This window comes from Vipera berus (genome assembly GCF_964194415.1).
Source record: "Vipera berus genome assembly, chromosome: 2".
NCBI lineage: Eukaryota > Metazoa > Chordata > Lepidosauria > Squamata > Viperidae > Vipera > Vipera berus.
In genome coordinates this window covers 17714734-17728632 of record NC_138203.1, presented here as the reverse complement: position 1 = coordinate 17728632, position 13899 = coordinate 17714734, and the positions used below count along the sequence as shown (strand labels likewise).

The 13899-nt window shown below is 45.8% G+C and overlaps 1 protein-coding gene across 2 annotated transcripts in view; it reads left to right on the top strand.

Annotated features, from left to right (window-relative positions):
* ZFR (zinc finger RNA binding protein) overlaps nt 1-13899 on the top strand; it is a 59110-nt gene that overhangs the window by 12632 nt on the left and 32579 nt on the right. For both annotated transcript variants that reach the window (XR_014025186.1, XM_081318211.1), the window contains exons 4-6: nt 6829-6973; nt 8490-8708; nt 10009-10256. Coding sequence is in view for 1 of the 2 variants with exons in the window: in XM_081318211.1 (XP_081174337.1) it covers nt 6829-6973; nt 8490-8708; nt 10009-10256 (612 nt within the window). In the remaining variant the exon portion in view is untranslated. The remainder of the gene's footprint in view (nt 1-6828; nt 6974-8489; nt 8709-10008; nt 10257-13899) is intronic.

Genomic DNA, 13899 nt, shown 5'->3' with positions numbered 1-13899 from the left:
GCAGAAAGTGAAGAGGAACTAAAGAGCCTCTTGTTGCGAGTGAAGAAGGAGAGTGCAAAACTTGGGTTGAAACTAAACATTAAGAAAACCAAGATCATGGCATCCGTGTTGTGACTCAGGGCCAGCCTGTGGGTCCGACAGCCGGCTCCGATGTATCGGAGGACTCAGATGTGGGGGAGGAGGGAAACGAACCGGCTGATGATGATGATTTGGAGGCTTTGCAGAGCCCTCAGCCGGGGACCTCTTCTCAGCTGTGTGAGCCCGAGAGTGCGGAGGATGACGACCCACAGCTGGCCCTGTTCAAGGACGCCCGACGCAGGAGGCAGACGAGCAGGGACAAACAAAGAAAGACTATGGGACTCCTCGGGAGGAGGCACAGGGAGACCACGCCCTGAGCTCTCTATAAAAGAAGTGTTTGGGGAGGGGCTGGTTGCTGAAAGCAACTTTTCCCGCTTGAGAAGACAAGCTCTTGTGTTTTTGTTAACTGCGTAATTAAATCTTGGCAGAAGCCTTTTAGCCTTGGACGCTTTCCAGACTCTTCTTTTGATTAGGGGTGCGAGAAGAGGGCTGGTTCAGAACAGTTTGCTTTCAGCCACCCACCCCTTAATACTACGATGGAGCAGCTTCTTGCCGAGAATGCCCAGCTCAACCAGCAACTCACCTTGCTGGCCACTCAGGTGGCACAACTGCAGGCTCAGGTACATGCTGCCCCCCCACCCAGGAGGAAATGTCAGATAGCTATGCCGGATAAATTTGCTGGTAATCCAGAACTGTTTCCTGCCTTCCTGGGACAATGCCAGCTTTATATCAGCGTGAGAGCAGCTGATTTCCCCACTGACCGAGATAAGGTGGGATTCGTGTTGAGCCTTCTGTCGGGAGATGCAGCTCGTTGGGGCACGCCTCTGTTGGCACAGCCTAGCCCTTTGTTGGATAACTTTGGGGGGTTTTGTGACCATATGCGCCTCATGTACGAGGACCCGATTAAGGCGCAGACTGCCACCCGACGCCTGAAAGCTTTGAGGCAGGGTCAGCGCCCTCTACAGGCCTATATCAGCGATTTCCGGCTGCTTAGCCAGGATTCCGCCTGGAATGAGGCTGCGCTCGTGGATGCCTTTCAGGATGGCTTGTCAGAGGAGATGTTGGATGAGCTGGCCCGCGTGGACATTCCCTCAGACCTGAATGGGCTGATCCATCTTTGTCTGCGGATCGATGCCCGGCTGCAGCAGCGTAAGAGTCGCCGTGCCACCCCACAGACCCCTGCCGCCCCTGTTGTGCGTGAGCCCCCAGTCCAGAGGGAGGAGCCAATGGAGCTGGGTGCCGCCAGGTCCCGTCTATCGGTGACGGAAATGGACAGACGACGATCGGAGGGGTTGTGTTTTTACTGTGGGGACCCTGGACATTTGGCTGCTTCTTGCCCGAAGAAGCGTCAGCGGGCGTCAGTGACCAAGCCTGCCCCGAGAAAGTCCCCTGCTTTGCTATCGGGAAACGGCCCGAGCCCGATCTAGACGGTGTGAAAGATCGGGCGACCCACAACGATCACGCCGAGCGACGCCGTTCCGACGGTGCCTGTGAACCTCCACGGCATTTGATTTTGGAGGCACGACTGATCCTCCCTGGCAAGCCAGAGGGGATTCCGGTCCATGCCTTAATTGACTCTGGGGCTACCACTAACTTTATGGATTCGGCCTTTGTGGCCAAATGGGCTGTTCCCCAGTGTTCAGTGGATCCGCCCATGCTTGTGGAGACCATCGATGGTCGAGTGCTCCTGTCCGGGCCTATCACGGCCGCCACGCAACCCGTGTGTATGGCCATCAGTACCCATGTGGAGGCCATTCAGTTCTACGTCACTTCGGATCTGCACTTCCCCGTGGTCTTGGGACTGGCGTGGCTCCGGGCGCATGATCCACAGATCTATTGGTCTCAGAACTTGGTCACCTTCCCAAGTTTGCAGTGCGTGGACCACACCCGCCATATCTGTGCCGGCCAGGTGGAGGGTTCCCCAGGGGTTTCCTTGCCTCCCGAACTGTCCGACTTTGCTGACGTGTTCAGCGAGTCAGAGGCGGACCAATTACCCCCGCACAGGCCCTACGACTGCTCCATTGACCTAGTCCCTGATGCGCCTCTCCCAGTGGGGCGTTTGTACTCCATGTCGGAGCCCGAGTTGGCTGCATTGCGGGACTTCCTGACAAAGAACTTGGCTCGTGGATTCATCCGGCCCTCGTCCTCGCCAGTGTCTGCGCCCGTGCTCTTCGTCAAAAAGAAGTCGGGCGAGTTACGGCTTTGCTGTGACTACCGGAAACTCAATGCCATCACGGTGCGTAACCGCTACCCGCTGCCCCTCATCCCCGAGCTCTTGGACCGACTCCGGGAGGCTAAGATCTTCACGAAACTGGACCTGCGTGGAGCTTACAACCTCGTCAGGGTTCGGCCGGGTGATGAGTGGAAGACGGCGTTTGGTACTCGCTATGGACATTTCGAGTACACGGTGATGCCGTTTGGCCTGACCAACGCCCCCGCTGTGTTTCAGCATTTTATGAACGACATCTTTCGGGATCTGTTGGACCAGTTTGTTGTGATTTACCTGGACGACATCCTGATTTACTCCCCGTCGCGTGAAGTGCATCAACAGCATCTCCGTCAGGTCCTGCAGCGCCTCCGGAAACATCGGCTGTTTGCCAAGTTGGAGAAGTGCCAGTTCTACCAGGTGACCATTGATTTCTTGGGCCACCGCATTTCTCCTGAGGGCATCGCCATGGATCCAAGTAAAGTTGAGTCGTTGCAGAGTTGGCAACCCCCGCGTTGCGTGAAGGATGTTCAGCGACTTCTTGGATTTGCCAACTACTATCGGACATTCATCCCTGGCTTTGCTGCCTTGACAGCCCCCCTCACCCGGCTCCTGCAGAAGAAGACTCGGTTCCAGTGGAACGCCCCCGAACAACAGGCGTTCCAAGCTTTGAAGGACGCCTTCATGAAGGAGCCCATCTTGAAGCATCCTGACCCGCAACGGCCGTTTGTCGTGGAGGCGGACGCCTCCGACATTGCCATTGGGGCCGTGTTACTCCAGGCAGCGACGCCCAACGGTACCCTTTTCCCTTGCGCGTATCACTCTCGGAAATTGAACCCCTCGGAGCGCAACTATACCATCTGGGAGAAGGAGCTGCTGGCCATCAAGGCAGCGTTCGAGGCTTGGAGGCATCATCTGGAGGGGGCGCGGCATCAGATCGAGGTCCGGACGGACCACAAGAATCTGGAAAGCCTGCAGACCGCTCGGAATTTGAACCAACGCCAGATCCGGTGGTCCCTCTTCTTTGCGAGGTTTGACTTCCGGGTGCGGTACATACCAAGCGGGCACAACCAGAGAGCGGACGCTCTGTCCAGGAAGCCCGAGTACACCCGAGTGGAAGACAAGCTTCCGCCCAGGACAGTGATCCCCGTCGAGTCTTTTGCTGCGGTGCGGGAGCCGGTGGATATACGGGCTCGGATCCGGGAGGCGCAGCAGCAGGAGGCGTGGGTGGCTCAGCGGAAGGAAGAGGTGGGGCCAGATTCGCCTTGGTCGGTCACGGATGGACTCCTGTATTATCGTGACCGGCTCTATGTTCCAGGAGGGCCACTCAGGGGACTCGTCCTCAGCCAATGTCATGATAACCCGGCTGCGGGGCATTTTGGCCTGTTCAAGACTCTGAACCTGGTCTCCCGTACCTTCTGGTGGCCCCGAGTCCGACACGATGTCCAGTCTTATGTCACCTCCTGCGTCCCATGCAGGCAGGCCAAGTCAGCGACAGGGGCCCCGCCTGGTTTACTGCAGCCTTTGCCAACGCCCAAGAGACCCTGGGGGGCTGTGTCCATGGACTTTCTGACGGATCTACCCCCATCCTCCGGCTTCACGACAGTGTTTGTGGTGGTGGACATGTTGACCAAGATGGCGCACTTCATCCCCTGTCGCGGCTTACCGTCAGCTCGCGCCACTAGTCGCATGTTCATCCAACAGGTGTTCCGGCTGCACGGCCTTCCCGATAGAGTCGTCTCCGATAGGGGGGCCCAGTTTACAGCCCGCTTCTGGCAGGAGTTGATGCGGGCGTTGGACATTAAGGTTTGCCTCTCGTCCGCGCATCATCCTCAGACCGACGGGGGTACCGAGAAGGTCATCGGCATTTTAGAGCAGTATCTGCGCTGCTACGTTAACCTGCAGCAGGACAATTGGGTGGACTATTTGGCCATAGCCGAGTTTGCCTTTAACAACTCGCAGCACACCTCCACGCAGATGACACCGTTCTTGGCCAATGTGGGTTATCACCCCCGGTTTTTCCCCCTTTCTCCCGTGGACTCACCGGAGCCGGCAGCGAACGAATTCATGGAGTTACAGGCGATCCATCGGTTGGTGCGACGGCAGCTGGAGAAGGCCAAGGCCGACTACAAGAGGTTCGCCGATCGGTCGAGAAGGGATACGCCTCCACTATCGGTGGGGGATCGGGTCTGGCTGTCCACCAGGAACCTGCCATCCACTCGGCCGGCGAGGAAGCTGGACCACCGTTACCTTGGACCGTTCCCAGTCGAGGCCGTCATCAACCCGGTCGCCTATCGTTTAACTCTGCCACGTTCCCTGCGCGTGCACCCCGTCTTCCATCGGTCCTTGCTGGTCCCCGAACGACCGGCCTGTCCACTTCGCCAGGCGGAACCTCCACCATCAGGAACTCGTGATGGAGACAGCACCCCCGAGTACGAGGTCGCCAGCATCAGGGATTCCCGCTGGCTGAAAGGTCGCTTCCAGTACCTGATCGAGTGGAAAGGGTACGGGCCGGAGGACTTCACATGGGAAGACGCGACCGCCGTTCATGCCCCTGCGTTGGTGACTGCTTTTCACGAACAGTTCCCATCCCGACCGCATCCGGATCGGCAGACCCGGGGGAAGGGCCCTGCGGTGCGGGATAGTGTTGTGACTCAGGGCCAGCCTGTGGGTCCGACAGCCGGCTCCGATGTATCGGAGGACTCAGATGTGGGGGAGGAGGGAAACGAACCGGCTGATGATGATGATTTGGAGGCTTTGCAGAGCCCTCAGCCGGGGACCTCTTCTCAGCTGTGTGAGCCCGAGAGTGCGGAGGATGACGACCCACAGCTGGCCCTGTTCAAGGACGCCCGACGCAGGAGGCAGACGAGCAGGGACAAACAAAGAAAGACTATGGGACTCCTCGGGAGGAGGCACAGGGAGACCACGCCCTGAGCTCTCTATAAAAGAAGTGTTTGGGGAGGGGCTGGTTGCTGAAAGCAACTTTTCCCGCTTGAGAAGACAAGCTCTTGTGTTTTTGTTAACTGCGTAATTAAATCTTGGCAGAAGCCTTTTAGCCTTGGACGCTTTCCAGACTCTTCTTTTGATTAGGGGTGCGAGAAGAGGGCTGGTTCAGAACAATCCGGCCCTCTCAATTCCTGGCAAATAGATGGGGAAGAAATGGAGGTAGTGACAGATTTTATTTTCCTGGGCTCCAAGATCACTGCAGATGGGGACTGTAGCCAAGAAATTAAAAGACGCTTGCTCCTTGGGAGGAAAGCCATGGCAAATCTAGACAGCACACTAAAAAGCAGAGACATCACCCTGTCAACAAAAGTGCGTATAGTCAAGGCTATGGTCTTCCCAGTTGCAATGTATGGCAGTGAAAGCTGGACCATAAGAAAGGCTGAGCGCCAAAGAATTGAAGCCTTTGAACTATGGTGCTGGAGAAGACTCCTGCGAGTTCCTTGGACTGCAAGGCGATCAAACCGGTCAGTCCTAGAGGAGATCAACCCTGACTGCTCTTTAGAAGGCCAGATCCTGAAGCTAAAACTCAAATACTTTGGCCACCTAATGAGAAGGAAGGACTCACTAGAGAAGAGCCTCATGCTGGGAAAGGTTGAGGGCAAGAGAAGAAGGGGACGACAGAGAATGAGGTGGCTGGATGGAGTCACTGAAGCAGTAGGTGTGAGCTTAAATGGACTCCAGAAGATGGTAGAGGACAGGAAGGCCTGGAGGAACATTGTCCATAGGGTCGCGATGGGTCGGACACGACTTCGCAACTAACAACAACAACATTTCTAAATAAGTAACTGGAAAGCATAAACCTCAGGACATCTTTTTTGAGCATCATAAACTATAGCAAAGCAAAGCTGAATTGTGTATACAAATTTTGTAGGCAGCTTATTCTCATTTTGGCTACTGCTGAGATTTCTAAAGGTTTTGTGTAGGTTTGGTCTAGTATTACCATTTCTGTTCAGTATTATTAAAGTTCTAGCCATTGCAACTTCATGTATTAAGAAAAATTATAATTTTGGGAAATGACTTTTTACAGAATACATACAATTCTCAGAATATGTTTGATCATGTCCTTCAAAACTTTAATGAATTATTTCAATTTGTAGCTTAAAATATTGAAGGATTGTGTATTAAGTCTTGCTGGGAATTAATGTTGAAGTGTTACAGTGAAGTATATCTTTACCAGATCCTGAACTCAGTCTAATATTGTCTGATATTGTCAGGAAATATGTGCTTTCTCAAAAATTCTGATCCTTTACTGCATAATCAACATTGAAGTTATTAAAATAATGAAAATGGTTCAGTAGTAATCCATGCCTTAAATCCTAGAATAATTAATGTAACTTAAAAAGTTAATTTCAAAAGGAAAAACTTCCTGTCTGTATCATGTTTAGGAGAGTTTCACAAACCTAGAAGAATTTTTTTAGGAAGCACATGAGCCCACAAAGATTCTCTCATGTAAATTCCATTATGGCAGTTAATTTACCTTACAACTGAAATCCACAAACAGTGTCTTCATTCCCCCCCACCCCCATGTATTTCTTCAGGACTCCTATTCCTATGTTAGATCTACTGCTCCAGCTGTAGCTTATGACAGCAAGCAATACTATCAGCAGCCAACTGCAACTGCAGCTGCAGTGGCAGCTGCTGCCCAACCACAGCCTTCTGTGGCTGAATCATACTATCAAACAGGTGAGTTTCATACTTTCAAATCCTTTTGTCTTTATCTTATGATTTTAAAAAGTCTAAACTTTCTCAAAACCAAGTAATAGTTTATTGCAGGGATTTGGGACTGAGTCTAATTCCTTCCTTAACCTGCTTGGGCACAGGTCTGGGGTTAAGGCACTTGTGAAGCCTTTCTCATTTTTAATAGTATATTGTTGGCTTTTCTGGGTAGTTATGCTTGCTTTTGTTATATTTTTAACTATATTTTAATTATATATTTGATATTGTGTAAGCACTTAGTTTTGGGGAATTGGGTAGCTTTAACAAATGTGATTTAATAGCAGCAGCAGTTAGACTTCACAGTGCTTTCCAGCTTTCCCTGAGTGGTGTACAGAGTCAGCATATTGCCCCCAACAGTCTAGGTCCTCATTTTACCAATCTCAGAAGGATGGAAGGCTGAGTCAGTCTTGAATCGATGAGAATCAAATTGTTGGCAGTGGCAGAATTAGCCTGCAATACTGCAATCTAACCACTGCTTCACCATGGCTCTTTTAGTGGTTCAGTTATTACTTCATTTATTTCTTTAACTTGTATAGCCATATAGCTCATGATGACTGAGCCATGTACAAACAAAATAAAAAAAATCACTAAAAATACATATCAAAGGAGAAATACAAATTAGAAGGATGCTAATCAATATGCTATCATCCTTCTTTAGAAATGGGCTTACTTAACACTCCTAGTGGCCAAAGAAAGTTTGTAGCTTTCTTAAGCAGAGTGCATACTCGGAAGAGTGTATATGTATTCATATGTTCATGTTTTGGGGATGAATAGTTAGCAGTCTCTTAATTGACACCTGAGTGAATTTAAAATATGCTGTGACTAAAATATTTCATTCAGTCTTTTTAGCAGATCAGTTCATTGATGTAGTCCTGTGCTGATAATTTTCATTAGGTTTCAAGTTTATTAATATAACTAGTATGTCATCTAACCTTAAGTCAGTATAATCAATCAAATTATATGCTTTGCTAAACAAAATGTTACTGCAAATAGGTTGACTGTTAAGTAAGATATATTAAAAAGTACTAGTTAAAAACTTTATATTGTTCTGGACATTTGGAATCTGATTGATAAGTACAATAAAATCTTCAGCCATACAAACTTAAACCACAGGACATCAGCTTTTTCTGCAATTGTGTCCGTACTACTTTGAAGATATGCTATTAAATTAAATTAAAATGCTATAAAATATATATTTATGGAACCTAAAGATAGGTTAGGACAGGAGTGTCAAACTGCTGGCCCACGGGCCGAACACATCATCCGGAAACCGCGCCCACCCCATTTCTGGGAATGGCAAAACTGTCCTGATACGTTGCGGGACATCATGTGACATCGCGAGTTTGACACGTCTGGGTTAGGATTTGTACTTTTCTTTTTATATTACTAATAAGATAAAGAAAAAAGGAAATTGCTTTATAAAATTACAGCTTGGAGAGAATTCTTGATTTTAATGTGTAATTATTTCCTGCTCTTTATCTAGCTCCAAAGGCTGGTTACAGCCAAGGAGCTACTCAGTACACTCAAGCCCAGCAAACCCGACAGGTAACAGCCATAAAACCAGCTACTCCTAGTCCAGCTACTACTACGTTCTCTATATATCCGGTATCTTCCACTGTGCAACCTGTTGCTGCTGCAGCGACTGTGGTTCCCTCATATACCCAAAGTGCCACATATAGTACAACAGCAGTTACATATTCCGGTGAGTAATACTTAAACAGGACAGAAATGATTTGTCAGGTGTATATAATGGAGAAGTCAAAGTTATAAAAATATTGCATTGACACATCTGACTTTAGTAGAAAAACTAGATTTTACATTCAGATTACATGGTGTGCAGCTTAATCTTGTACATATTTACTAAGAAGTGAGTTGGATTGTGTCAGGGCCTCCTTTGAGAAAATTATGGGATTGCAGCTTTTAGATTAGTTTTGGTCCTGATACGACTTGGTGAAAAAACAAGAAGCCAATTTCAGATTGCCTTAGTTTAATCCATAGCAGATATGACATGTGTATCTATTAAAAGTTATAGTGGTACACGTAATGATAAAAAAGGTCTTAGATAAATATATATAAGGTGTAAATTGTTACATAAATCATCAGAACCAAGCAAATTAGATTGTGTTAAAATGGCCAATTAACTCATATTATTTAAATTTCATCATTATAAATTCAATAGAGATGGGCTTTGTGGAATTATTTGGTACTGTAGTGAATCCTGAATGAAACAGTGCTAAAAACAGGATAATAGGTTAATATATGGATGGAATTGAAAAATCTTAATCTTTAATCCTTCAGCGTTACCCCTTCCCATCCTATCTCAGAGCATAAGTAAATTGTCTATTTGAGTAGACAATTCAGTTTTCTCAGAAATGTCTGCAAAATTCCAAGAAATAAAGTCTATATATTTGGAAGATGTTCAGCAACTGATGCTATGGATGCTTTTATGTTGTAGATGTTATTGATTTGGTATAATGAATTGATTTTAAAAATTGCAAGTTCATTCCGCTCTGCTCTGAGATAAAAGTAGCTTGCCTATATAGATTGAAATGAAGTTTAATTTTGTTTAACTATGAAATTAAACTTCACCGTAGCAATGATTTTTCTCTGAAATGAGGTTCTCTTAGAAACCTGGATGGTCCTCAACCTGTATTGTCTGAAGAGCCTTGAAGATGTGGCTCTTCATCCAGGTTTTTGACAAGGGAGAATAAAGACACTTTGTGTCTTTCCTAACTAGTCTGTCAGTCATACCATCTTTTACTTTTTTTATTAGTTATTTCCCTTGTCTTAGTTGTTATGAGTGACCCAAGGTCATTGAGAGTCAGATGGCTTACAAATTTGATAAATAACGAACTTTTTGTGTACTATATTAAAGTTGAAACTCTCTTTTAAAGATGAAACCTTTCTTGACAAATGCTATGTTAATACTGAAACTCTCCTTAAAAGATGAATTGTGGGTTGTGTCCCTCATAAGTGTGACCTGAATTTTCTGTTGTTTAAAGGTACATCTTATTCGGGTTATGAAGCTGCAGTGTATTCAGCTGCATCATCTTACTATCAACAGCAACAACAGCAGCAAAAACAAGTAGCGGCTGCTGCAGCCGCGGCCGCTGCAACAGCTGCCTGGACAGGGACCACCTTTACTAAAAAGGCACCATTCCAGAATAAACAACTGAAACCAAAACAGCCTCCTAAACCACCGCAGATCCACTATTGTGATGTTTGTAAAATCAGCTGTGCTGGACCACAGGTATCCGTAATATTTTTTTCACTGAACTTTAAATGAAGCAATGTCTATACAGATAGTCCCCAAGGTACGAGCCTAATAGAGCCTCCCCATTAGGCTCGTAATCATCAAATGAATCAGACTCAGTATTACAACATTTTAAAATCAAACTCGCGCCCGCACACACACACACACACACACACACACACACACACATACATACACACACTTCCAGCTCCCCGTAGGCCCAAACTGGCCCAGGCAAGTCACAGTTAAAATGGCCGCCACAGCAGCCCAGACTGAATCCAAGTCACATGGCTACAGAGGCCTGTTTTTGATCGCAATTTTGAATTTTTAATGTAAGTACCCTTTCTGAGTAACCTCATTTTTGTGAAATATCGCTAAATAAATGCTCATATCTGGAGAATTACCTGTATTAGAAGTATTCAAGGAGCTTTAAGAAGTTACAGTCTTCAGGGCTCTTTCAGTTACAATAAATTACAATGTTTCTCTTTAGTAAAAATAGTAATTGTATTCAATCTGATACCTTCATTAGGCTTGCTCCATCTACACCAGGGGTCCCCATTTGGAACCGGGCTGCACCAGCAATGGGAGAATACATAAGCCAATGGCAGGCGCTGTCGCTCACAGTCCCGCTCACGCTCACACTGGGCGCTGGTGCTTGCAGTCCCACTCATGCGAGTGGTTTATGGTTTATTAAATTTATATGCCGCCCTTCTCCCTGAGGATTCAGGGTGGCTCACAATAAAAAGATATAAATAAAAAAATTAAAATGAGAAATAAGAACAGTTTAAACCAATAAAAAACCAAATTTAAAAACTATGATCAGTCCGGGCCCGCTTGTTGGAATAACCAGGTCTTTAGGTCACGGCGGAAGGACCGAAGGTCAGGGGCCATCCGCAGCTCCGGGGGCAGTTCGTTCCAGAGGGTTGGTGCGCCCACAGAGAAGGCTCTTCCCCTGGGGGTCGCCAGCCGGCATTGCCTGGCCGACGGCACCCTGAGGAGGCCGACTCTGTGGGAGCGGACCAGGCGATGGGAGGTTGACATTGGCAGCAGGTGGTCTCGCAAGTACCCTGGGCCTAAGCCATGTAGGGCTTTAAAGGTGAATCGCACCCAGAGGGCAACCGGAAGCCAATGCAGCTCGCGCAGGAGTGGTGTAACATGGGAGTATCGAGATACTCCCATAAGCACCCGCGCGGCCGCATTTTGCACCAGTTGAAGCCTCCGGGCGCACTTCAAGGGCAGCCCCATGTAGAGAGCATTGCAGTAATCCAGGCGAGAGGTGGACACATGCACCCACCGCTCACATGAATGAAACTGCATACGCACCTGCCCCTCATGCAAAACCATGCTCTCCCCCACCACTGCGCAATGCTGTCAACCGAGAAAGGTTGTGGAACGCTGATCTACACCATGGGACTCATTGAAATACAGAACACAATACACACTGTTCTGGAATGCTTTGTTTCAGCAGAATTTGTTACTAAAACTTAAGATTAAGCTCTGATCTCATTGCATGGCAAAGTACTGCAGGTTTATAGTTTTGATGGGTTCATAGACTTTTTTATTGTTTTTATTGTTTTATCACAGAGAATAAAATAGAAAACAAATGAAACAAAACAAAAGCATACATTCAACTCTAACAACAACAACAAAGAAAAAAATAGTGTACAAAAAAACCCGGTCAATTAAATTTAACATGTAGGATCCACCATGGGTGCTGAAAGAAAAGAAAAAAACAGTAAACTCTCCTCCCCTTTTACAAATATATAAATAAAAGGGGAAAAAAGCAGTTGAGCTAAACATTATACTAATCTTCAAATCCCTCTGTTAAACATGTGTTATTATATTTAGCTCATAAGAAGTCTACAGTTTCCAGTCTCTTATAAAGGTGTCTAGTCCATTATCTCTAATCAAAGCGGTTAATTTCTCCATCTCTGCTAGTTCAGTCAGTTTCAAAGTCCATTCTTCAACAGTCGGCATCTCTTTTTCTTTCCAGTTTTTGGCAAGTACAATCCTCGCAGCCGTCACCATGTGAAGGAATAGCACCTCAAATTGTTTTTCGATTGGCCTTTAACTTTTTTAAGTTATTCAGTCTTTTAACCATACCAAACAACAAGCATCATAATATAATCTAAGATCTGGCAAACCCAGATATCCTCTATCTTTAAAATCTTGTAGCAGCTTATATTTAATTCTTGCTTTTTTATTTTGCAAAATAAATTTATATATTTATGTGTGTGTGTGTGTGTATACATATGTATGTGTGTGTATATGTATGTATGTATGTAGGTCTTGGCGTATTCGGGTCTTTTCCTGTGTAGGATTGAGGGTGTCTTGGCAACATTTCGACGAGGTCCCACTCGTCATCTTCAGGCTGGTGTCTTCGGTTTCGTGCTTGTGCGACCTCGTCAAAACGTCGCCAAGACACCCTCAATCCTACACGGGAAAAGACCCGAATACACCAAGACCTACATACCTATACCTGTGAAAATCTACAAAAACATATATATGTATATGTATGTATATTTATATATTTATTTCTGCCACTATTTGAAAGTGGAATCTCTAATCAATATCGGTATAGTCTGAATAACACTGGTAGTACATTGATTTTAATTACTGAGATTCTTCCCATTAATTACAAATCTAATTTTTGCCAAATCCAATTTTATCTCCTTCCATATTTTACCATAATTATTTTTGTAAAGCTTAAAGTTTTTCCTCAGTGAGTATCAACCCCAAGTACTGTACCTTTTTCACAACTTTAAAACCAGTCTTAAATTCCAATTTTTTCTGATTTTCTATCTTTATGTTCAGTATTGTCATCTTTGATTTATTTATTAATAAACCCACCAGTTCTCCAAATATTTTAATCTTCCTCATAATATGTTCAATGTTTTGTAACAGGACTTGCACAAACAATAGCAAATCGTTGACAAATGCACATAATTTGTAATTGTGCTCCTATTGCTCTATTATCCTCTCTAATATCTCTATTTAACACTTCCAGCACTAAAATAAATAATAAAGGGGATAAAGGACATCCCTGTCTTGTTTCCTTCTTGAGTTCATCAGGTTTTGTAAAATCTCCATTCACTATGATTCGAACTTTCTGGAGTGTATAGAAGATGTACTTCAGACCCTGTATAAAGCCCAATCCAAAATCCATTCTTCCCACTACTTTAAACATAAAGGCCCAGTTCAAGTTGTCAAAAGCTTTTTCTGCATCCAGAAAGATTAATGCAACCTGTTTGTCGCTACATTGTTGTAAATATTCAATTATATTCAAAATTACTTACATTATCTTTTAGTTGTCTTTTAGATAAGAAACCACTCTGGTCTTCATGTATATAATCCTCTAAAACGTTTTTAAGTCTTTCAGCTAAAAATAGATGTAAAGAGTTTATAGTCATTAAGGAGAGAAATTGGCCTGTAGCTCTTCACAGAAGTTAAATCCAGTTTATCTTTGGGTATTAAAGAAATGTAGGCATCTTTCCAAGAGTCTTGTATAGGGTTCCCCTGTAAGATGGACTTCATTAAGTCCTTCATCGGAAGAAGTAGTTGATCTTCGAAAATTTTATAGAATCTACTCGGTAGGCCATCCGGTCCCGGAGTTTTGCCTGTTTCAGCTCTTTTAATTGCT